A 26071-nucleotide genomic window follows, 5' to 3' on the forward strand; every position below is an offset into this window, starting at 1 on the left:
ACTTTCACTCGTAGCGTTCCAAAAGTCAATTCGAGTGACCAAAATTTTTAAACCTCTAAATTAATTTTAAATAAATATTTAAAATTCGAAACTGGCTATGTCTTATAAGCCGCGCAGCTGTTTCAAGCAGTGGGCTCTAAAGTTAGTTTCTCCTATAGAATGTACGCATAGTACGGAAAAAGTGGGTTAATTAATTTGGAGGTTTGATATTAGCTAGAGTTAGGGAAAAGTCCATTTAATGTCCCTCAACTATAGCTGCAGTTTGATTTCACATCCATCAATTGTAAAACTGGTTCGTTTTACCCCCTTGAATGGTTTAGCAACGATTTTATCCTGCGTAACGCCAACATGATATGTTGACCTAAACCAATCATACCTTAAGATTTCAAACTGTTAAACGTTAAGATTTCAAACTACGTTTTACCTAATCTTCATCCTACGTGACACTTATGTAGCATTACAGTTAGTATCAATAAATAAATATAAAACCCTTGCTATCTTCCTAAATAGGCTGCTAGGGTGGACGTCGTAGCCAGGATGGAGTGTGTGCCATTCCTTGGGTCTGTCGCCGCCGTCATGTTCGACTAATGATCTATAGGTGTCCAGTGATGGCATGATTGCCGCTGTTCACCATTGGCCTCCTCCCTGACGACATCTGCGTCAAGTGGAACGATGTCGGTACAATGTCGATCGAGACATCATGCTATTCCCTTAGCTTGACTCCCAACTCTGATCATGCTTCGCTCAATGCCACGTACTGGTACCATGGCTCATCGTCGAGGTCCTTGTATCCTCGATGGGCCACTCAATGCATGGACGGGGGAGCTCAACCTCTTCATTATTGCTGGCAGCAAGACGACGCGACGGCTGATTCCACCCAACGATACAAAGGATGGACGTGGCGTGCCATCTCCCCCCCCTCCCTCTCTTCACTGGTAAGAGAGACGAATAGAAAAAGAGGAGATAGATGATGGATGGGAAGAGAGAGAGTATGGCATGTGGGCCCTACTATTTTTAAAGATTTTTGTTGAGAGACTACATGTGGGTCATGTTTTTCTCTTTTTTTAAAAAAATAAAGACAGAATGCCACGTGTGCGTCACATAGGCTCATGCTGAATAAAACCACTATCAAAATCGCAAATCGCACAGAGAGGTAAATTGATTTGGTTTTAACTGTCGAGGAGTCTCAATTTTGTCGTTCAAGAACACGAATCATAGAGTTGAGGGAGGCACAGTGGACTTCCCCATGGGGTTATGGGATGATTTATTTATACTTGTGCATGGTTGTTGAGATTAGCAGGCCCATTCGTGCGTTGGCATACGGTACACCGTACACCTTGCCGGCGCTGATTGGGGAGATCTCTAGCGAACGTCAGAGAGGTAGGAGGAAATGGTACTGGATAGTGGAGTACAAAGCAGAGAGGGTGAAAGAAAAGTAGTAGTACTCGTACAGTAATAAAAATGGTTGTCGTCGTATACATACTGTACACGCACTCGTATATATAGGCCGAAAGGAAATTTAACGACAGGAGGACATTTCGCTTTGCCTGACAAAACGCATTTCGCTGTGCTTTGTGTGCACATGAAGCGGTAGGTTAATTTCCGTGTACTGTCACGTACCAATATGCGTCGTACGCGTACCAAGCATAAGCATGCGAGATGCTCTGCTCTCGCGTCGTCGACTCGTGATTCCGAACGAACGAATTCTCGTTGGTGTCCGGTAATGGGATTAAATCCGCTGAGCAGTCAAGCAAAGATCCAAATGGCACCACGCCAACTAATTTGGAGTAACTAACTAAGCATGCAGTAGCAGTGTACCTGGTCCGGCTCGCCGGCCGGCCGGACGGCCAAATTTTTGTCTCCATGGGGGAACGTATGTACGAGATGCCTATCGGGACACGTCATGATGTACGGTATACTGGGCTGGAGTGGCGTACAGGGCTAGTAGGTGGACCGTAAGCCTTCTCCGTTGCCTCTTACCTTCTTCCTAACGTACGTACATAAGGTTGGTGATAAACTGGCAGTGGGTGAACTCGAAGGTCGTCCTTTCACAACTCTACCTACTACTCGCTACGTCCTATAATATAAGGGATTTTGAGTTTTTGCTTGCAATGTTTGACCAAAATTTTTAAAATTATTATTTATTTTATTTGTGACTTACTTTATTATCTACGGTACTTAAGCATAATTTTTCGTTTTTTATATTTAAAAAAAATTGAATAAGACGAGTGGTCAAACGTTGCAAGCAAAAACTAAAAATCCCTTATATTATGGGATGGAGGGAGTAGTACTTAAATATTTTTGAAATAAAAAAATGTAATAAAATTTAATGCATCTCGTTTTAGACCTGACTTTTAAATTTTGTTGTATAAAAAGTTGATACGATTACCATTACGTATGCTATGATTTCCCGACTATAAAAGTCCGCTAATTTTAATTCAGAGTGCATTACAAATTGGACTAGATTATCTAACCTAAGTAAACGGCCATAGATATTTTCACGTATGATCCGGTTGTATTACTTAAAGTTGTGCTGGATTAATAGTCCGCGTGTCAACCACCCTAAGCAAACAAAAAGGTGATACTAGCGAGTGGCGCACCTCTCCTTCAACATCGACACCAATAAGTTACTCAAAGAGGTCCATGAGATTTGATGATGCAAGAGATTGATGGCTCTAGTCAAGATTAACTCAAGAGGTCCTTTAAATATGAGGAGTAAGAGATTAAGGCTGTGTTTGCAAGAGCAAGTTCCCAACGCTCATCTCTCGTTTTCCACGCACACGCTTTTCAAACTGCTAAACGGTGCATTTTTTGCAAAAAGTTTCTATACGAAAGTTGTTTAAAAAAATCATATTGATCCCTTTTTTAAAAAAATAGCTAATACTTAATTAATCACGCGCTAATGAACTACTTCGTTTTCCGTGTGCACCGTGCAGGTTCCCATCCTCCCCTAGCGAACACAGCCTAGTTAGGGATAGTAAAGTTACAAGTGAATTGATATTGGAGTAACCATAAGGAGATTGAGGAATTTAAAGAGATGGTACATAGAGGTCACATCGATGATCAAGCTTAGATAGTCGACAAGCCCACGTTGCTCCTCATCGGTATGTCGACGCCCTTGATTAGTCCTCCCAAACAAACTACACTACGATGATCTTATTATCGTGCCATCATTTCTTGCTTATGCCATATGCTCGGAGACATGTTTCATCGCCCATCATGTAGGCTACATTTGCGCCTTCATTGTTAAGCTCTAGGCTTGCCTTATGATATTTGTAGCATCTAGTTTTGCCCTGCTCTCAAGGTTTGGCATCTTGAGCACGTGCTTATTGGTTTCATCAACTTGGCGCTATATGAGGTTGCTGTTGATAGCAAGAATAGTGGCTAGGAGCGATGGAAATACAAGGAACTTCAATGTTGTGGAGTTGAAGGACAAACCCCATTCCAAAGTGTAACCAATCGTAGATTATCCAGGGTTACAATATGAAGATAATGTTTGTCTAGGCCTACTTCCTTTTACAATATTTTATTTACGGTAATAAAACATGGTCCAGTATGCAATTTACTCTTTTATTTGCTCTTAACATGTATCTTTGGCTTACAAATACAACTTAAAATTGTAAGCGTTTTGTTATACTCGTATCCAATGAATGGTATTAAATATATTAGAATGGGATTTCCCCACCAAAATCTCAACCACCAATTCTCTTGAGGGGCAAATAATTAACTCTTCCACTAACTCAAGTTTGATAGGTGTCAAAATCATCACTCCAAAGAATAAGTACAGTACCATCCATTCCTTCCATCCTTCCACCCACCACTTAACCCATGCTCTAAAAAGCATTGCAAATCCATCATGATTGGATCAGCGTAGAAGCACCTGTGTCACTAATCACCAGTGTCCCCACAAGCCAGAGTGAGTGCCTCCTTTCCCTTTGCCAAAGGCAGCAGCATCATTCCACAGTTAAAGCATTCTTCTCTTCTTCACCTACAAGCCCTCATAAAAGCAGCCCGGGTCGGAATCCAACGGCTCGTGGCGTTAAACCCCCCCGACCCCAACCGGGCAACCACCCCCATCCATCCGTCCCATTCCCCACCCGAACCCCAAACGAATTTCCCAAACCAAATCCCATTCCATTCCCCGTCCGTTTCGGTTTCGGTCTGGGATTTTGAAACGGGGAGGCGGAATGCTCGACCGATCACTCAGGCCGCCGCAGCCGCAGCAGGCGGCGGCGGAGGCGGAGGCGGGCCCCGGCGGTGGCGAGGGAGGGGGGAACGTGGATCGGGTGCTGTTCAAGAACCTCGTCGAGATGGTGCCGCTCGTGGAGTCGCTCATGGTGAGTCGCGCTTCGGCGGGTTTCGGAGGGGGGGCGCAGATCTCGTCTCGCGTGATGTCTGATGCGTGTTTTTTTTTTTTTGGTTTGGTTTGTGGGATGGATGCAGGACCGGAGGTCGAACCCGTCCTACTCGAGGCGCGCGTCGATGGTGTACACGCCGGCGCCGGCGAAGAAGGTGGCTCGCCGCGCGCTCTCTCTCTCTCTCTCTCTCTCTATTTTATTTTGTTTTTTTATTTTATTTTAGCCATTTGCTGTTTTGGATGGCGGGGATAGGGTAGTTTCGTTCTGGTGCCAGTTTGCCCGTGTTGGAGTTTTTATATGGTTTTTGTGAATGTTAGTGGTTCAGGTGTCAGGGTTTAGTGGTCAGGATTTGCAATGGGGAATGGGGCCAGATATGTGGTTTTGACCCTGTTCCGACTAATAATGTTTGTATTTGTGCTGCTATGATTTGTAGATAGAGGTAGATCTTGAAATTTGGTGGCATTGTTGACAAAAGTATGACATAGATCGAATCTTCTCCAAGTGTTTGTCTCTGGTTTTTCATAGTGATCATCTATGATGGATGGGTTGTTCTTGTAGGGTTCTGATTTGAAGAGTGTGAAGTCGCCGCAAAGTGTGTCGGTGAAAAAACGGAGGGATCCTGGAGAGACGGGCAAGAAGAGCACCGCCGACTCCAATGGTGAGAATGGCGCGGTTGCGCCAGTCGGTCTGTTGGGGGGAGAAAATAAACCCAAGGATAAGGATGAGATCGTTTTGCTGCGTGAGCAGATCGAAGAGTTGCAAAAGACGCTGCTTGAGAAAGAGGAAGCACTGAAATCCGCGGAGAGTTTGGTGGGTGAGATGAATACATTATATTCGACAGTAGATGAGCTGAGACGCCAGGTTGCTGACAAGGAAGGTCTGATCAAATCTATCAATTCTCAGCTGCACAATGCGAAGGTGAGTCAGCAGCCCACCTGCCACTACATTGTCATATTTTCCATCTGTGAACTAGTACCCTCCTTTTCCAGATGCTTATCTACTAATTCTTCCAATTTATTGTTATGTGTAGAGCATTACTTAGTATGTTTGTACTATCACATTGCTGCAGCGCATCATGCGTAATGTGCTCATTCTGATCTCTACAGAATGTTTGCTTTGTCATTGTACTCACAAAATAAAGAAAGGAATGGGATGATTACACCAGCATTAAATTGTCATGTTGATTTCAATTCAAGAAATCAGAGACAAATAAGAGACTATAGGGCAGCTGCCTGGACCAGTACTGCTTTGTATTGTTTCTTGAATTTACCGATAGCGGTTCTTTGCTTTGTTCTTCCATTACTACCCTAGTTCTTTTCATATGTTGTCCTATAATTTACACAATGCCACAATCATTATTTAGAATTTTGACCAGTCATATTCATGAAAGTATTTAGATTTATTACCCTTACATTTTTATATGATTTGTTGATATATAATAACAAGCAGCACTAAAAACGTGCCTATTCAAGCTATCCATTCCCAGAGCGACATTACTTTCAGGGAAAAAGAACAGAGTGAGTGTTACTTTCGATGATCGCTAACTAATAATATAGTCCCCAAGGGGGATTAGAGAGTAATATGCTCTGAAATTGTCTACTGTGGCTTGTTATCGTGTCCATGAGGATTATACGGCCTTTAGGACTGTCCAAACCAGGTTTACACAGGCATGGGGAATGAGAACATGCTTTCAACCTTCTGAGCCTCAACACTCTTAAATGAGTTGAGGGAACCATCTTGTGCGACCCTACCATCCTTTGTACGATTCAAGATTTTGTCATTGAGTTGAATAAAATATGTATACGTCATACGAAGTTCTTTTTAATCAACTTGTTAATTTACTGACTCACTGATCTCTTGATAATGATATGCTCAACATTGGTAAACTCTTGTGTGCTGAGAGTTCTTTTCTTGTGTTAGGTACCTGTACATTTTTCATCTGACATGTTTGTGTACTGTGTACCTGTACATTTTTCATCTGACATGTTTGTTCTCTACTTTATTCTGTAGATTATGCTTGCAGACAAGCAAGCATCATTAGAGAAATTAGAATGGGAGGTGAAGACGTCAAATAAGAAAGTAGAAGATCTTCAAGGGGATGTCTCCAATATGGAGTTTGAGATAGGTTCGTTGATGGCATTATTCGAAAAAATTTCGGAGAATGTTTCAGGTGAACTCCAAGATGGTAGCTTGCCATCATCTTTTGAATTGGAAGCACTTCAATCAACTGTAAGTACACATTCTTGGCTTTACTTCTCGACTGTTTCAAGTGTAACCAGAGTTCAGATATTGTCATTGTTGTATGCCCTCCTATGTTTTTTTTTACTAAGGAGTAAGGATACAGTTGCAACATAGCATTCTCTGTATAAAAACTTTTTTAAAAAAATTATGGATATAATACTCTATCATGTATAAACTTAAGCCAGTAATTGTAGTATATAAATGTAATGGTGCTTGAAAACCATGATACACTAGCTAAATGTCCGTGCTTTGCTATGGCTAAAAGAAAAAAAATATGATAATATTTCCAAAATAAATAAAGCATATCTTTCCTGAAATATGTTGGCCACCTTTATTTATAGAGAATACTCATTTTAGTTTAATTTTATATGTAGCTAACCATTTAGATTTAGCTGTTATGTATACTTACGTGATATTATGAAGCTCAAGGGCTAATATGTACAAACTACTTAGATGGGATGGCAGATTGACCGCCACTACTTATATACTCTTTTAAAGGAGTATAGATATTGAAAATCAGCAACAACTTTTACTATAGTATAATGGGATTAACTTTCTGGAGATCTGTAAATCATTTGGTCTTACAACGTTACTATGAAGGATATTCACTCAATGAATATTGATGACATTCTGCATTGAATTTTGATCAGTCACTTGAACTAAGCATTACACATTTTTATGTCAGAGCGAAATCGACAAGATTGAGGTTGAGAAGATAGAGCAAGAAGCGGTTACATATGCCGAAGCTCTTGCTGCAGCAAGAGAGAACCCAAACGAGGAGCAGCTGAATATAGCTGCGGAAGCACGGTTAAGGCTGCAGGTCCTTGTGCTATGATGCGCCAAGTGCATATTGTAGTGTATGTGTATGATAATGTCGAATCGCTGATGTAATTATGTGTGCGTGCTTGATCGAGTTTATTTCGTGTGAGACCGTACTGACGGTAATCGATCAAGCACCAGATACTGGACACTTATTTAATTGGAGATGATGTTTATTCAGTTCTGAGCTCTCCGTTGTCAATCAGTAATATACTTCAGGCGTCCCTTTTCTCATGACAACATGAAGTAGCACTTACTATCTTTTTCCCAGAATAATTACGCATTTTTATAGATTAGAAACATATTAGCAGCACATACAAATGATCATGATAACCCTATTTAATAACCATATTGCATGTACATATTTCATACTCCCTCCGTTTCAGGCTATAAGATGTTTTGATTTTGGTTAAAGTCAAACTCCTTTAAATTTGATAAGTTTGTAGAAAAAAGTAGTAAAATTTTTAACCCAAGATAAATTTATTTTGAAAATATATATTCAATTATTGATTTGATGAAACTAATTTAGTATTATAAATATTACTATATTTATTTATAAACTTAGTTAAACTTAAAATAGTTTTAACTTTATCAAAGTTAAAACGTTTTATAACCTGAACAGATAGAGTATTTAAACTAAAGGAAGATTAGGAGATGGGAATGGAAAGATGGGAGGTTAGGAGGCAGTATATCTTTATCTACAAATTTGTTTGGTGACTTGGGTCCCACACATAATTAGAAATTCAACTTTTTTTTGGATAAAATTTAATAGTAGTTATACAATTATTCATGCTTTCATGGCCATGGTTTAGTGTACTCTGAATCTCTTATACAAACAAGAATTAAATTTGAAAATATACTATTGATTCGTTTGTTTCTTAGAAATATTCGTGATACAAACTTTTTAGTAGAAATATACCGTCGATCTCGCACAATTATTATGCGAAAGTGATGAGAGCGTGACGACGCACGCAGTGTCGCGCGGTGGGAGCGCGAGACCGCGCGGAATCGCGATACGAAACAGCGAGAGCGAACGGTCTCGCGTAAGGAATCAGCGAGACCGAATGTCTTGTCCATCAGTGCTGCTTAATTAGTGATTAACTACTCTAATTAATGATTAAATAATAATAATAATTAATGATTAATTAGGATAATTAATCACTAATTAACCATTTTCAACAGTCGCTTTCGCCCGGTGAGCGAGCGAGACTGCTCGGTCTCGCGGTTTGGCCGCACGAGACTGCGTGGTCTGACGCCGCCACCACGTACGTCCTCGATTTTGCCATTCAGAGTGTCGCAATTTTATTGTGCCAGACCGTGCGGTCTCGCCCTATTACCGCGTGACACCGTGTGGTCTCGCGCTGTCGTTGTGCGAGACCGTTCGCGTCGTCACGTCCACGTCAGTTTCGCGAAACGGTTGTGCGAGATCGAGGGAATATTTCTGCTAATAAATTTACATCCCGAATATTTATGAGAAAAAAACGAATCAACAGTATATTTTCAAATTTAATTCACACAAACAGCTCCTTTGGACTTATGAGTGATGCAAATGTTTAGGCCTAAATGGAATTTCCCTATCCTAATAAAAAGGAATAAGTCCACTTTGACTAATAAAAATACATAGAGGCCCAATAGTTCCATTTGCCCGGTAGGTGTACAAATGGGGGGCTGCTAGCGCGCGCGTTAGCGCTAGGAGAGGCGTCTCTACGCGTTCCTTTTTTTTCGATCTCCTATTTTAACGTCACCTTTTTATTTTCTTTTTTTTTCGGATTTTTTGGAGTCGCTTCTTTTTTTCCACACACGTGCATGCTTTTTTTTGCGATATTTTATAAATTCAATCTTTCATCTTCAATATCAGTTGAGAGTTTTGAATTTGAGTTGAAAGTTTCTTAAATTTAAGTTGAATGTTTTGAATTTTGAGATGGAAGTTTTCAAATTTAAGTCAAATATTTTGAATTTTGAGGTGAAAGCTTCTAAATTTGAGTTAAAATTTTTCAAACCTGAGTTAAGTTTTTAAATCCTGACTTGAATTTTTTAAACTTGAATTGAAGGTTTGAAATCTCCAGTTGAAAGTTTTCATGTCCGAGTTGAAAGTTTTCAACTCCGAGTTGAACGTTTGCAAATCCGAGTTGAACGTTTTCAAGTCTGACTTGAAAGTTTTAAAATCTGAGTTAAAAATTTTTAAATCTTGACTTAAAAGTTTTTCAAATATTGACTCCTACTCCTACACGCGTGCAGTAGTTAACGGCGAAAAGAAAAAAAAACACGACAGCTGCGAAAAAAGAAGAAAAAAGAAACGGGCGCGCTTGGACGTACGAGGGCCCGCCACGTGGCACGCACCTGAGACTTGGAGAAGTCGCGGTTACATGCTAATTAGCAAAACCGGTACAAATGGGCCATTGCATTGCGTACACCATCTACTGTTGAATAGCTGAAGCCGTTGGTTCGTTCGTCGTTTCAAAAATTTGGCACGCAACAGCCGGGCAGCCACCAATCCCGGGACACGCATCTCCTCCAGAAATTCTCCCACGATTTCCTCTCATCCTCTCAGCCCTCCCAGCTGCCACCACCAGCAAGCCACTCCACCCCTATAAGTTCCTCAACTTGTCTCCTTTCCAACCCACCCCACAAAGCCAGGAAAAAGCCCCTACATTCCTCCCTCTTCTTTGCCGCGGCGCCGACATCGATCCATCCCTAACAAATAACACGATGTCGCGCGCCACGGTCGCCATCCTCTTCTACATCCTCACAGCCGCCGCCGCCATCAGCGCGGCGGCGCAGGCCCCAGCGGAGTCGCCATCACCAAAGCCATCGAAGAGCACGGCAGCTGCCACCCCTGCAAAGGCACCCACCGTCGCATCGGCACCGAGGAAGGCCGGACCAGCTGCCGCGCCGACGACCACCGTGGCTACCTCCGCGCCTGCTGGTGGCGACGAGGTGTCCATCCCCCCTACGCCGTTCGCCACCGTGGTGTCTCCCGTCGCCGATGGACCTGCCGATGCGGCTGACGCCGATTTCTCCGGTGCCGGTGCTCTCAAGAGGTGCGCTGCCGTTGCCGGTGTCGCGGCTGCCATTGCCACCGTCACCTTCTACTAAGATGCCGGATGCAGAGATTTGGAGTGTCATGGTGAGCTGTTAGGGTGGACAGCCGGAGGAAGGCGTTACTGTCGTTGGGAGGGGCCACATATTTCCTGGTTTTGCTCATCTCACTTGCTTGTGCAACATTATGGGGTCGACACTATATCAATTGAATGCATTTGAACGACTGATAAAACTTTTCTGACGACGTGGCTAATCTTATGGATTTTCACATTATTATTACTTCTCACTAGTTTTAATTATCGACCTAATTAAACAAGCTAGAACACTGAACAGGAATTTACAAAAAGCATAACCAAGTAACTTTCATTTGGCCCACACAATACTTTGAGATTGAACGTTCAAGTAGCACATAGAAATTTCGAAATGATAAACTTGTACGAATAAAAAAACCTTTTAATTGACACACGGTGTATTGACCGTTAGCTTTCGACATTCCAAAACTTTTAAGTCAGAAACATAATTAACCTTCAAATCTGTAATTTTTTTAGAGAGTTCATATCTCCCAATATAGATCAAAAGTCTAACAGAATCGATGCGTCAACAACCCATGCATTAAGACTATGTTTGAAGAGCTTAAGATTCTAAGAATCTGCTAGTCGGTGCCAGCTTCTGAGAATATAAAGAAACTCGGTGTTTTAGCTTCTGGCTTCTAGTTTAATTTTTGAATTCTATAACTATATATTCTTAGAATCTACTCCCTCTGTTTCAGCTTATAAGACGTTTTGGCTTTGGTCAAAGTCAAACTGCTTTAAATTTGATCATGTTTATACAAAAAGTAGTAATATATTCAATTATTAATTTGATAAAACTAATTTAGTATTACTATATTTGTCTATACAATTTGTCAAACTTAAAACAATTTGATTCTGACCATAGTCAAAACGTCTTATAACCTAAAACGGAGGAAGTAGCTAACAATTGGATTGTTTGGGTAAGCTGAAGATTATGTGGGAAGCTATAGTTGATAGAAGCTCCTCCAAATGATCCCCAAGTTTTCATTCTTCGCTGAGGCAACCCGTAGCAATGCTTGTGAAGACATGGATGTGCACTCGGAGAAGCAAGCTCTCGGGTTCTCTAACAAATCAAATGGTGCACTGGAAGAGACCCGTTATGGTGTTATGGTAGTAATCTACTAGCAGTAGAAACGATCCAAGCTGTTAATTTGTAAATGCATATTCGTACTTTGCTAACTATTCGATTATAATGGTAATTATGTACTGCTGGGGAACCCATCTATAGTCCCGGTTCACAATCCCTTTGATCCCGAGAATGCAACCGGGACACCCAATGCAGAACTAAAAATGCCCATCTTTAGTCCCGATTGAAATAACCTGGATTAAAGATGGTCTGTTTTTTCATTGTTTTTTGCTGTTTACATATTGATTTCACGCCAAACTCACCAACATTACAAATTTACAGCCAAACTTACCAACATCACAAATTCACAGATCAAATTGATATCACAAATTCACATACCATTGACATCACAAATTCACATACTCGACAACAAAATTAGTCATCCACAAATTCACAAAAACAACTTAAAAAATCTACAACGACACCACACATTTAGAACGACATAAAAAAAACAACACATATCTGCACATCGTTGTCTCCAGCGCCGGCCCTGGCACGGCGTCCGGAGGTTAGCCCGCTCATCAGCGCCGCCGATGAGGCGATGACCTCTCCGGGCCGTCGCCTCCCTCCCTCCCCTCCGCCCGTGCGCCCGCCTGCCGCCGCACTCCTCTCCGCCTTCCGCTGCCCTCCCCTCCACCCTCCCATCCGCTGCCTGCCGCCACCCTCCCCTCCGCTTGCTACCGCCCTCCCCTCTGCCTGCCCGCCTACTGCCGCCCGCCACGGTGCTCATGGCGCGCAGCCACACACCACCACGCGCCGCTGCCGCGCGGCCGCTGCCCACTACGGAGAGGGCCAGGGAGGGGAGGAGGGTATCGAGGAGAGGGGAGGGAGAGGAGGTAGAGATCGGGGTAGAGATCCCCCTTGAAGGTGCTCAGTGAAAAAAAAAATCCTAGCCTATCACCACTTCCGAATTTCAGTACAGTACACGTTACTAGTCAATGTTGGGAAAATATATGGACGCAACTAAAGGAGTGCATGTGCACTAGTTAGTCCTAATCAACTACAAAAATATACTCTTTTTCACATATGGCATGGCTGCGGAATAGCATGTATCTTTTTCCCATGTAGGGTATCCAACAATGCAATAGTGAAAAAAAATCCTTAATAACTAAGCTTCAAATACAATTTTTTAATATTACTTATATGATCTAAAATTTGATTATAGTACTATTCGTTGTAATTAAAACTTTATAGCAAGTTAATACATAATTATATTCTTACTAATATATATATATATAAATTAATTTTATCATATACATGAATTACTTTTACTTTTAGATTTGATCAAATGACTTCTTAGATATTCCCAATGTTGTGAGTGTTTTTATTTTGATTGTTGTTTTTAATTAGCTCTATAATTAGATTTAATTTCTAGATAGACCCGTGTTTTTATCCCCACAATGGATACACTTTTAGTGACGTGATAGTTTACTTTTATTTTATTTTGATTACTGAATTTACTTTCTAAAATGTAATTTAATCAAATCTGAAAGTAATTTAGATATATGATAAAAGTATTTTATAACTTTTTTTAAGAACATAATCATGTGGGATCTTGATATAAAATTTTTATTACGACGAATACAACGGTGTAATCGGATTGTAAATCACTGCACTTGTAGTTACTTCCTCCTTTTCATAATATAAGACTTTCTAGCAATACCCACATTCATATATATATTAATTAATCTATACGCATATATATATATATACACATATATATATATATATGATGTGGACAATGCTAGACAGTCTTACATTGTGAAACGGAGGGAGTAATAAGTTACAATTTCTCACGTATAGCTATTGATTGAATAAGTGTGCACCCGTTAAGACTAAATGGTGCATATGCACTATTTAGATTTTGCCAAAATATATATATTGCAAACTCCATGTGTAGTGTAAATATAAAAACTATACACAAATTAATGTTCGAGATTTGTCCATGTCAACCTGAATAAATTTTTTTACTCCTAATATCCTAGGTCTGCAGTACATATTTGCACTGACCAAATTTCCATCACTGCATCCCCTTTTATGCAAACCGTCATGAAGAGAAGCCATTTTTGTCATTCTACTCGTAAAATCACAAATAATGGTCCTAATCTCACTCACTGGCATTCATGACACTCAGAGAATTGGCATGCAAAACAAAGCTGAGATCGCACATTTTTTTCACCCTAGCTACCATATGCAAGCATGCACACCCAGTTGTTCCAGTTGTTTGAAATTCACTGTCAACAAATGCCACCAGCTAAGAAGCAGCAGTGGCAGCACGCAGATTTAGCAACAAATAAACCATATTTGCGGTGGAATTATCTACCATAGATGTCGGTTGGACAACCATTTTAAGTATAATCGTGTGTGACCGTCCGTCTTATTTAAATTTTTTTATAATTAGTATTTTTATTGTTATTAAATGATAAAACATGAACAATACTTTATATGTGACTTATTTTTTAAAAAAAATTCAGATAAAACGGACATTTAATCGTTGGACAAAAAAACATACATCTGCACTTAAAATGAGATGAATAGAATATCATTTTTTTGGATGGTTTTCAAAAGGTGAAGAACAAAAGCAGATCTGACATGATTTTTTTTTCCTTGATCACCCTTCATTCCTTCCAAACCACCCTTCTTCTCCCCCAAAGAACCTTCTCAACACAAGACAATGGCGTTGGCCGGAACCCTCAACGCCTCCACCGTCTTCTTCCTCCTCCTGCTGCTCCTCTGCGTGTCAGTGATGTCACCACCCTTCACACCTGCATCGGCGAGTCCCATGTACAAGACGGGGTGCCTCTCCTTCGACAGCCTCGTCATCTCCGACGACGCCGCGGAGGAGATGGAGAGGCGGCGGCGCGTTCACCGTGTTCTGCCCGGCCGACGACACGGTGGCGGCGTTCATCCCGGCGTTCAGGGGCCTCACCGCCGACGCGAAGGTGGCGCTCCTGCTGTACCACGCCGTCGCGGCGCACTACTCCGAGGAGGCGCTCAAGGCGATCAACGGGGAGGTGAACACGCTGGCCACCGACGGCGGCGGAGGAGGCAAGGTCTTGAACCTCACCATCGAGGAGGACGACGACGGCGCCGGAGCCACCGTGAAACTGTCGTCGTCGTCCGGGAACGTGGCGCGGGTGACCAAGACGATCCAGGACGCGGACCCCCACGCCGTGTACCTCATCGACGCCGTGCTAATGCCATTGGAGGTGGTGGTCAACGTCTCTTCCGGCGGCGGCGCGGCTGCCCCTTCACCGGCGCCGGTCACTTCACCTGCACCCGCACCTGCTCAGGCCACAAATCCGTCCCCTTCGCCGGACAGCAAGCCCGACAATCAGCCGGCCGCGGAGCAGCCTCCGGAGAACAGCGCGAGCAAGGGTGGCATGGCAGCGTGGAGTCTGCTCTCGGTGGTCGTGCCGGCCATAGCGTCGTTGGTGCTCCGGTGAGAGCGGGCGGTACATATATCCGTGTCGCCGGCGGCGGCGGCGATGCTGTAGTTTCGTCTTGATCAGAAAAGAAATTCTCCCGCCCCCTGAACATCGCCAACCTTGAGCACACCGTCACCGTCCTCGCCGTTCAGCGCCATCGTTTGCCCAAAATAACCAAAGCCAAAACTTAAGTATGAGATATTTTTAATTTAGTGTTTCTTTTACATTGGCTTTTAAGTCACTAAATATATATATATATATATGAAAATTTTATACATAAATTATTTTCTAATCACTAATAAACAGCTAAGACTTATAATCAGCTCTTGGACGACCGATGAGACCCATAAACAACACTGTAATGGCGCATGGGGCGACACATGGCTGACACCGTCCTCAGCCAGGTGCTCGCCCTTCATGTTCGGTCCTACTCGATTACCAACAATGAGGCCAGCCAGACTCGACCAGGATTGCCAATTTTGATTCTTAATAAAAATTCGTACATATAAAGTTGTCACATTATATTGTGTCATTTAAAAAAAAGACAAATGTAAGAAACTTATATGTGCCTTTTTTTAAAAAAAAAAATCGGCACCCTAATCTGCTAAGCCGAGCCTCACCTCATCTGGTCAAACCTCCGTCCTTATCCTTTGTCTCTATTGGTTCGTCATTATCATTTTCCATTCCCCTCACATTCTCTCACTCCTGACTTAGCACTCACCCCTCGGAGGTGGTGCTCTCTCCTCTCTCCCTTTGCTCTCTTTCTCTCTTGGGCACCTCACTTCCCTCTCTCTCTCTTCCTGTCTCTCAATCGGTGACGCCCTCCCTCTTTGGTGGTGCCGCTCTTTCCATAGTGGTGGTGAGCTTCCATTGGCCCCGTGTTCCCATATGCTCAAGGTTAGCCAGATCCAACCACCATGAGCTCGAGGGCAGCCCGATCTGTCCGTTACGAGTTCGGGGACCACTCGATCTCGCTGCCATGAGCTTGGGAATGGTCGGATCCACGTGATGGGTGGTGCGGGGGGAACAGTGGGGAAGGGCAGTGGATTGCATCACGGTGAGCAGAAGCGGTGGCGGTGCTCTTGGATTCTCTATCCGTGTTCTTCTTTTTTCTGAGTTCTGATATCCTCTATGTGTTACGCGATTTTGTGATACTATGATTTTGTTCTTTCATGGATGTCAGGTACTCTATGTTCTTGGATATTTATTCTGTGATGATACATGAATATTGATTCCGTGATGTGACGATTTAATTCTTGGATGTTTGAATCGATCTTGGGGTGACGGTAAGCTTCAAGCCAACGCATTGAGTCAGCTCTTTTTTTTTTCGTAGGCCTTAAATGCGTCAGTTTTAGAACATACAGCAATAAGCCAACTCATCAGTGCTGCTATCAGGATGCCGGTTTACAGAATCGACACCATGGAGTTACAAATTATCACCAACATATTCAGTAGTAGTGTCTATACTACTTTTAAATAATGTTAATGGTGGTGTCTAAGTCTGTCTCAAACGTCACAAGTTGACATGTGGGTCATAAGGTCTTACAAGTAAATGTTTTTGCTTTGAATATGTCATTATACGCCAAATTGTTATAAATTTTTAATTGTTTTTTGCTTTTGCTTTTATATCTTATATAATATCCGCTGCAACGTATGTGCCTTTAGCTAGTTAGTTATAGATGATACAACAAGCCAACGGTTGGCTCTATTATTGGCCTTGCTACACTGGTGGAGAAGTGCTTTTTAGTCCCGGTTCGTAACCCTCAACCGGGACTACGAATTCAGGACTAAAGATCCATCTTTAGTCTCGGTTGGTAACATCTTTAGTCCCGGTTACCGGGTGTAAAGAGAGAATAGCGGTAGTCCCATATGGTCTCCTTTTCTTTTTTTTATTTTCTCCCAAATTAAGTGGGATGCATATCCCCAAATCAAAGTAACATCCCAAATCCACATCACAAATAAAGTAACATCCCAAATCCACATCACAAATCTTAAAGTTACATATACACACAAATCCTAAAAAATTACTCACAAATCAAATACATCACGGGTTATACATCTCAGATCCATCCAATAAATCATAAATTTTTTAAAAAAGAGAGAAAACAACGCCGTTGCCGCCGCCCGCCACGGCCGCCGCCTGTGGCCCCGCTGGCCGCCCGCCGCCGGGCGTGGCCCCGCCGGCCGCCAGCTGCCGGATGGGAAGGGCAGGATGGGCAGGAAAGGGGAGAGGAGGAGGTGGAGGAGAGGGGAGGGGATGATGAAGGGGATGGAGGGGATGAGGAAGGATCGATCTGATCTGTAGGAAGGGGAGGAGGAAGGGAAAGAGAGGGGGATAGATTCGATCTGTGGAGGAGAGGATAAGGGATAGGGACTATATACTACGCTTCGAATTTTAGTTCCGGTTGGTAATACTAACCGGGACTAAAGTGGTGATCTTTAATCCCGGTTGGGATCACCAACTGCAACTAAAGTGGCTGGTGATCTTACACCAACTGGGACTAAAGATCCTCGCCCCCTGACATTCATCTGACAGGGGATGAACCGGGATTTTTAGGGACTAAAGATCATAGAATGGCCCTGGGGTTTTCAACCGGGACTAATGATCATTTTTAGTCTCGGTTCTTCTTGGAACCGGGATTATTGTGGTTTTAGGTCGACCCAGCAAAGATCATTTCTCCACCAGTGCTATTAGCATAGAGCCCTAAATACAATCGGGAGTATCTGAAAATTGTCGTAAGTTTTTTGAGTAAAAAACTTTAAGATATAACTACAATATAATTGAAGTGTAATTACACTGAAACTACGATATAACATATACAATACTTGTATTCAACTATGGTTTGGTTGGATAGTACCGAGATCTTACACGTGACATGTGAAAATTTCTTTTTAACAATTTTTCCCACATATATAAATCTTGAGGTAATTCGATGGCTACAAATCTGAAAATTTCGGGGGAAAAACCTTGCAGAAGTTTTCTAATAATTCCGATACAATTTATCCTTGTGTTTCTCTTCTCTGTATCTATAAGCCAATACATGAGCAATGTACCCAATGGCTGTCTAGAAGTCTTCGAGCTCAAACGAAACTCACTACACCAAGCAGCGTACGACATGAAACACTAGTGACGAAGCATACCTGTCCGCAGTCATGCGCCAGCGTCCAGCGAACCCGAACAACATGCCCAGGGGTACGGTCAACTCAACCACCACTACTAGAGAAATAATCTTTACTTGGTTGGCTGATTTCCACAATACTCGTGGTTCTAGTAAAAACCGGGACTAAAAATTGTTTTTAGTCTCGGTTATAAAAATTTTGATCTTTAGTGGAACTAAAGATCATCTTTAGTCCCGGTTTATACCCTGTCAGAGCCATGTCAGGGCGCCGAATCACTTTAGTCTCGGTTGTTAGTAACAACCGGGAGTAAAGATCATTTAGATCTTTAGTCCCGGTTGATACTATAAACCGGGACTAAAAATTTATCTTTAGTTCCGGTTGGAGTTACTAACCGGGAGTAAATATTTTTCTCCCATCTCTGATCGGTTAAGTCCCAGACTAAATATATTTAGAGATAAGATCGCCCCTCTCCAACTCCCCCTAAGATATAGCTCCTCTCCAACTCCCTCCCTCAGATCCGATCCAACCTCTCCTCCCCTCCTCCCCTTCTCCCCTTCCTCCTCCCCTCTACTCCCATCCAGCGGCGGGCAGGCGGCCGGCGCCGAGCAGGCTATAGGCGGGCAGCGGCCGTGCCGAGCGGCGGCGGCTGGCAGGCGGCTGGCGGCCATGGCGGGCGGTGGCCTGTGGCCGGGGGTGCCGCGCACGGAGGCTGCTGGCGGAGCCGCGCCCCGCGGCGGCCGGCTGTGCCACGCCCGGCGATGGTTGGCGGAGCCGCGCGATGGCTGGCGGCGGGCGGAGGCAGCCTACTTTTTTTTTTAATCTGTGATTATTGAGATGTATAATTTTGTGATTCACTGGACATTTGTATGGATCTGAGATGTATTTGATTTGTGTGTATGAGTAACTTTAAGATTTGTGATGTAGAGTTGAGATGTTACTTTGATTTGTGATGTAGAGTTGGGATGTTACTTTGATTTAGGGATTTGGGATTTAATTTGGGATGTGCATCCCACTCGATTCTAGAGAAAATAAAAAAGAAAAAAAAAGAAAAGGGGACCATCTGGACTGTCCGCCACCCTCTTTTTAGTCCCGGTTGATAACAACAACCGGGACTAAAGATCCTGATCTTTAGTCCCGGTTATTTCAACCGAGACTAAAGACATCTTTAGTCCCGGATTGCTACTCCTGGTTGAAAACCCGGGACTAAAAGGGGTTACCAACCGGGAGTAAAAAGATTTCTCTACCAGTGCACTCATCGACTCGCCATTGATTCTACGTAAAGAAACTGCTATTTTGGTTTGAGCCCACAATTATATATGTTAATAATGCCGATGTTCTGGGTCGGTTTTGAAACAGTATTGATTGACCATAGGAAATGGATTTCAAACTCCCGAGTTGATGCTCTCTCGGTTCTTGAATGTAGTTAAAATAGTTATGGTTCCTTTTTTTTTTCAAAAGTGGGTAGGTTGAATTTCAACTTTCATATTTATAGAGTGATATATATCACGTATTAATTTATATTCTTATTTTTTATCTTTATATTCACAATGTAAGTTATTCTAGCATTTCTCATATTTATATTGATGTTAATGAATCTAGATATATATATCTATCTAGATTCATTAGCATTAATATAAATGTGGGAAATGTTAGAATGACTTACATTGTGAAACGGAGGAAGTAGCATTTTAAACAGCATGCAAGAAACGATAATACATCCCTTGAGAGTTTGATTAAAATTCACTCCCACTGATCTAGAAGGGGATGGATTTTAACTAAAATCTCTAAATTAATCATTAATAATCAACCCACATGCATGTAATGGTCCATTTAACACCACATTAATTAGATGTATTTTAGTTCTACTAGTGTTCGTCTCCCTCCCATCGTAAATACTCCCTCCATTCCAAAATATAAGAACCTATTAAGATTTCTAATATTATGATATGTCGCATCCGGTTCTAAATTCTTATATTTTGGGATGAAAAGAGTATATGTTAAATATATGTTGTTTTAGTTTTAATTTTGAATTCTTTGTGAAGTATAAGTCATTTGAAGAAAAAACCTTTTCATCTTTTCTTACTGGTTTATTTTACCAATCAATCAATTGTTCTCAAGCTGGCAGTTTTGCCAGTTGTTGATTGGACCACGTGGCTTGACAATGTTTGCTAGGCTATGTAAAAGAAAATAAATAAAGAGAAGTATCTCGATATATGCATTGTGTGTGGGTTAGAAGAAAGATAAAAGGAAACAGATACTCTTGAAGTTCAGGATCTAGATAGATCCTGATGTCTGTGAAGTTAAAACTCGAGTTTCAACTCTTAGTATCCATAGTTTATCACAATAACTCTTTCTTTGAATCGTAACCAAAGTGACGTTTGTACACTTCTCAAATCAATCATAAGTCCAATTTGCACATAAAACAACATCTATAATTAATTATTGATTTTTTTAACAATAAGTAACGGACCTGTTCAAACATATTTTCTTAATACAATCTTCGTTCATTTGACACTGATTGAAACAAATTAAATGAATTTTTAGAAATTGGATTAAGGCTGGCAAAATATCTTCAAGATTTTTTTCGAAAAGGATCTTAGCAAGGGTTATACTAGCGAGGCGTGCCAACAGGCGTGCTGATTTTCTAGTAAATACGTTTCCTCTGACGAATAAATGTTCATCTTTTTTTAACGTAGTGAAGGAAGTGCAATAAAGTTATTTGAACTACTTCCTTTCTTGGTTCTTGGTTCTTGCGCTAAATGTTAAAATGATTTATGTTATATTTATGATAGAAGGAAGTAGTAGCTAGATAGCAATCAATCTTTATATAAGACCACCCGTATCTCCATCCTTATATAAGCCCTAGCCCCCCAAGGTGCTCCTTGCAGCTTTTGGCAATGGAGCCCGCATTTCCCAACGGAGGTGCGGCTGCTCCACCACCGCCCATGGCGGCGGAGCAGCCGGCGGCGGCGGCGGCGGTGGTCCGGGAGCAGGACCGCCTGATGCCGATCGCGAACGTGATCCGCATCATGCGGCGCGTGCTCCCGCCGCACGCCAAGATCTCCGACGACGCCAAGGAGGTGATCCAGGAGTGCGTGTCGGAGTTCATCAGCTTCGTCACCGGCGAGGCGAACGACCGGTGCCACCGCGAGCACCGCAAGACGGTCACCGCCGAGGACCTCGTCTGGGCCATGGACCGCCTCGGCTTCGACGACTACGTCCCGCCGCTCACCGCCTACCTCCGCCGCACGCGCGAGTACGAGGGCGGCGGATCAGGTGGTGGTGGTGGTGGTGGCCGTGGCGCCGCCGCCGCCCCCGCCGTCGTGCCGCCGCCGCCGCCGCCGCCTCCCGAGGACGCGTTCCGCTACGTGCAGGTCCATCATCCCGTGTACGCGGCGCCAGGTGAGCCGGTGCAGGGGTACGGTTACCCCGTGGCCATGTCGTCTGCTCTGCCGGCGCCGCACGTGCACGTCGGCGTCCGCGGCGGCGGGCAGCACGAGGTGTTCGGTGGCGGGCCGGCGCCCCTGGCTGTCTACTACGGAGGAGCGCTGTACGGCGAGGCCAGCAGCCGCGGCGGCTGCTCTGCCGCCGACGAGGGGAGCTCGTCGTCGAGCGCCTCGCCGGCGCCGGTCGGCCCCAACTATGAGTAAAAACAAAAGAAGAAGAAAATCAAACTCTTCCCCGGCTGACAGGTGATCGAGCTCGTCGTCTACAAATTATCAATCGTCTGTCGATCGATTAGCATGTAATCTAATAAAAAAACTTAAGCTAGCTTAAGACTTAATTAGACATGTTCTGTTCATCTTTCCGCCACCGTTTCATCGAAAGAGATTAAGAATGTGGTAGTAGCTAGAAATCATTTCGAGCTCGAATTACTTAATCGTGTTGATTAATTGCAATGATGAACTAACAAGAGGAAATGGAGTAGTAGTATTAACTACGAGCGTTTCATCTCGATTAATTAATTTCTGCCAAGAGTACTCCCAAGTTGACGCTCCCTTTGCAACTGGGAGAGAGATGCAAGACGTCATACTCAGTGATCTGTGCATGCATGTCGGTTAGCTATAGCTAGTTCATCACTGGCCATGAATGAGTTTGGTGCTATGCATGTAAATTAAATACATCTATACGATCGTCATCATGTTTAGTGGCAGTAGTCTTGACCGGCGATGACGTGAATATTGCTAAGCTATAGACGGTGCGTGGAAAAACCGCCGTGACGCCGTCGTATGTCGTCGATCGGTGCAGCTTGCCCAACGCGGCCAACCTGGCGACGACGTACGTACGTAGACAAGTGCCGCCACCTCCTGCTTCCATCTGGCCGGCCTGGCTGCTGCATGCTGACCTGGGCCTTGTTCGGTTACACAAGGATTCAATCCGGGTCGGGAACGATAAGTACAGTAAGAAATTCATGATAGATACACCGAGAGACCGGGAATCAATCCATTAGTCAAGAGGTGTGGAACTAATCTGGATGTTTTGTTACCTAATATAAGTAAATTGGTTCCCGACCCAAAATAAATCCCGGTCTCTTGTTGTACATATTATAAATTTGTTGTTATACCTATCGTTCCTGGCCCGGAACGAATCCTTGTGTAACCGAACAAGGCCTTGTGGTGCCGCGCGTCTCCAAAACTCAAGTCAACTTCCTCTCTCATGTCTCATGGCATCGTTTCTCAGGATATAAAACAATAATATCAGCCAGCTTTGGTAGAAATTTAACAATTTGTCACTATTAGGTTTGTCGGTTATCTATAAACCCCTTTTAAATTTGCTCTTCATTTTTTTCCACTCTCTAAAGAGATGCTTTCATAACTATTTGCCACTTTTGTTCACGTGGCATTAACTCAGGGTGAAATTAAAATATTGTGGGATCCACTTGTCAACCTCTCCCCTCCCCTTCATCTCTTCCTCCAGCGTGGCGTGCTTTTGGCGGCCTTAGTCAAGCGTGGACCATGGGCGAAGGGAGGAGCGGCACCTCTGCGAGGAGCCCATCCTTCGCCAATCGCGAGGAGATCATCCGCCGCCACCGCCAGGCACCTGTGACGGCACGAGAAGCACATCCACTGGCGCCCACAACGTCCCTTAGCAGGTACACCTCCTCTGCCATCGTGAGGACCATTCGTCATAGCCAAGCATCTGTCCCGTCGCCTGTTGTCCTGTCGTTGGCGTCCAGAAGATGTCGTTCCTCCTCCCTATCCGCTTTGTCCCGCTCCAGCGCCTCTTCCTATGCCGCTGTTGGATCGGGGTAGGTTGACACGGAAGCGGTCGAGGCAGAGGTACACAACGGTGGACGCGTTGGCGTTCGTGGCAGCAAGCCTCCGAAAGGGTGGGTAGTGCGCGACGGATGGCGGAGGTGGGTGGCGGTGCTGTTCCGGCAAGGGTTAGCGGAGTGGTCATCGATACGTTGGGTGTTTGGGGATGCCACGCTATTGTTCATCCCGTGCAACGACCTCGCCATCGCAGCGCCGTTCCTCTTCTCCCACGCCGATGCCGTTGAGAGTGCTAGCTTCCACTTCCGCCTCCACGATTTCTGCACAGCCACGTGTCTAGGTGGGGCCACCACCACCGCAGCTGTGGGCTCTGTCGATGATCGCACAACCATTGCCGCGGCCTCCGGCAGTGTGGCGGTCATGGGATACTCTATCGCTACTGCCATCATCACCCACATGCTCCACAGCAAGCAGGACCTCAGGGGCATCAGCCGGATCACGGGGCCGCGATGAACGGTCTCCTCGCAATGGCGGAGGAGGTGGAGCAGAGGGGGACTGGCTCCTTGCGGCGCACCACTCCTTGCTTCGCCATGGCCTGCACATGACTAAGGCCGCCGAAAGCACGCCACATTGGAGGGAGAGGACAGATTGATCAGTGGGCCCACATTATTTTTCACCCTGGTTTGGTAAGTTGGCATGACAGCATGTCATGGTTGGCATAAGTGACAGATAGTCGAAAGAGATGCATCTCTTTATATCTAGTGACAAAAAATAAAGAGTAAATCTACGAGAGACTTCTGAATAATCAACAAAGCTAATAGTGCTAAGTAGTTAAATTTCCTTGCTTTGGGTGCAAGTCTCCGACCCTGTTAATTTTGATGTATGAACTTGATTAAAATTGATTGAGCATTTCTGTTGATATGGAGGAGATAGGGGTGAAAATGTGAGATCAACAATAAGTTTGTAAAATTGTTTCATACCCCTCATGTTATGTATTCTTTTTTTTTTTTGAAACACTGCAGGGGAAGCCCTACAGTAAAACACAACATGTTATAAAAAAAAGATATTTACAACAGGTTCGACCAATGTATGAGGACTGGTCTCTCAATTATATTTAATCTATAAACTAACAAAGAGAAATATCACATTTGAAAAGTACTCTCCAGGAATTAAGAGAGGGAGGGATACTGCTTCTAAATATTCCAAGCTACATAGAACTTACTAAAAAAAAAAAGAAAAGGAAGATCTGTACGAATTCTTGGCTTAATGAAGCATATCTTCAAAGTCCTACCTCGCACCCGAGTCAACTGTGCATACTTTATTGAGCTTAATTATTGCAAATATAGTAATTCCTCATACGATGTTGTTGACTTTAACATGTACTGTTTGACAAATTATTCTATTAAAACAATTACATAATATTATTTATTTTTGTTGTTACTTTTTTTTATTATTGATGCCACTTTATGGATGACTTCATATTTTTAATATTTGTAAAAAGTTTCAAATAAAATAATTGGTTAAACGTATCTTTAAAAGTTAACTTAACAGAGGGGGTATGTTCGGTTCCAGCTAGGCCAGGTGGACGATTCTACGGGATAAACTTAATTCGCATGGACAATACCTATGAAATGGTGGAAAAAAATATAACAGCCAAAAAGGTGACCATACTTAGACAAGCAAAAAAAAAAAAAAAAAGGTTGACTGGAGTATATGGCATATGGAATGGAACCATATGGCTGAAAGAAGTGCCATTCAGTTAGGACTATTAGGAGTACCAGATATATACCAGTGAGAAGGCCAAGGTTTAGCCTGGTAGGTCGCAACTTTAGACATGAAACGCGCATATATAGCTGTGAACTTTTCTTCACATTTCCAGCAGGCATGTTGGTTAGTTTAAGCTTGAGACCCCAAAGGTTGCTTACGGATTATAAGTCATAACGACTTATTGGTAAAAAACAATCTGTAAGTAAACTGCCCTTAGTGACCTTAAAGCTAATAATAAAGGAGCGTTGGAAAACCATCAAAACCTCTACTATTATAAAAATTGAAGATATTTTTACCGGTATTTTGGTACGTCAACCGTGTATGAGTTGATTTTTAAATTCATTTGGTTTTGGAAATACATATTCGTATTTGAATCGGTTTTTAACATCGTTCACTTTTGGTAATACAGAAGAAATCATAGAAATCTGTTTAAAAAAACTTACATGCTAACTTATTAAGACGATCGGACTTCTAACTGCAGCTCATGATTTTCTAAAAATATATGTGTCCAAGCGAACTCCTATAATAAATTTCATCTTAACTAAACCATATAACAATAATTAGATTAAAATAGACTTCACCCGTTGCAACGTATGGGTATTTTTTCTAGTTAATTTTAAAATTTAAAGTTTAACATTGATTTATAAGTTACAAGGCAAACGTTGTGATCCTTAATTAGGCTATTCCTTTGATTTTTGTTATCACATTTTTCAAGCTATTAAACGGTGAAAACTTTATATATAAAAGTTATTTAAAATAAATAAATAAACATATTTTTCAATTTTTTAATAAATAATAACTATTAATTATATGCTAATCACGTTTTACATGTGGCTAATGATCAAAGCCGACCCAATTACTACAAGCTCCTACATGTTACCCTTAA

At 42.8% G+C, this 26071-nt stretch overlaps 4 protein-coding genes across 4 annotated transcripts; all 4 read left to right on the forward strand.

The window, feature by feature from the left end:
* Positions 1-4032: 4032 nt before the first annotated feature.
* LOC127777629 (protein MICROTUBULE BINDING PROTEIN 2C) lies at positions 4033-7678 on the forward strand. The gene is made up of 5 exons (XM_052304230.1): positions 4033-4337; positions 4444-4512; positions 4917-5276; positions 6369-6587; positions 7285-7678. Exons 1-5 carry the CDS (start codon positions 4188-4190, stop codon positions 7432-7434), a joined length of 948 nt encoding a protein of 315 aa, XP_052160190.1. The 5' UTR covers positions 4033-4187; the 3' UTR covers positions 7435-7678.
* A 2362-nt stretch (positions 7679-10040) lies between these two features.
* On the forward strand, positions 10041-10704 carry LOC127777630 (classical arabinogalactan protein 6-like). Its single transcript, XM_052304231.1, has one exon. It carries the CDS (start codon positions 10128-10130, stop codon positions 10512-10514), a length of 387 nt encoding a protein of 128 aa, XP_052160191.1. The 5' UTR covers positions 10041-10127; the 3' UTR covers positions 10515-10704.
* A 3627-nt stretch (positions 10705-14331) lies between these two features.
* Positions 14332-15103, forward strand: LOC127776882 (fasciclin-like arabinogalactan protein 1). The gene is made up of 2 exons (XM_052303454.1): positions 14332-14392; positions 14472-15103. The coding sequence occupies exons 1-2, from the start codon at positions 14332-14334 to the stop codon at positions 15101-15103; spliced, it is 693 nt and encodes a 230-aa protein (XP_052159414.1).
* A 5999-nt stretch (positions 15104-21102) lies between these two features.
* Positions 21103-21855, forward strand: LOC127777600 (nuclear transcription factor Y subunit B-10-like). The gene has a single exon (XM_052304203.1). It carries the CDS (start codon positions 21103-21105, stop codon positions 21853-21855), a length of 753 nt encoding a protein of 250 aa, XP_052160163.1.
* Positions 21856-26071: the final 4216 nt, after the last annotated feature.

The sequence above is a fragment of the Oryza glaberrima genome, chromosome 6, assembly GCF_000147395.1.
Source record: "Oryza glaberrima chromosome 6, OglaRS2, whole genome shotgun sequence".
NCBI lineage: Eukaryota > Viridiplantae > Streptophyta > Magnoliopsida > Poales > Poaceae > Oryza > Oryza glaberrima.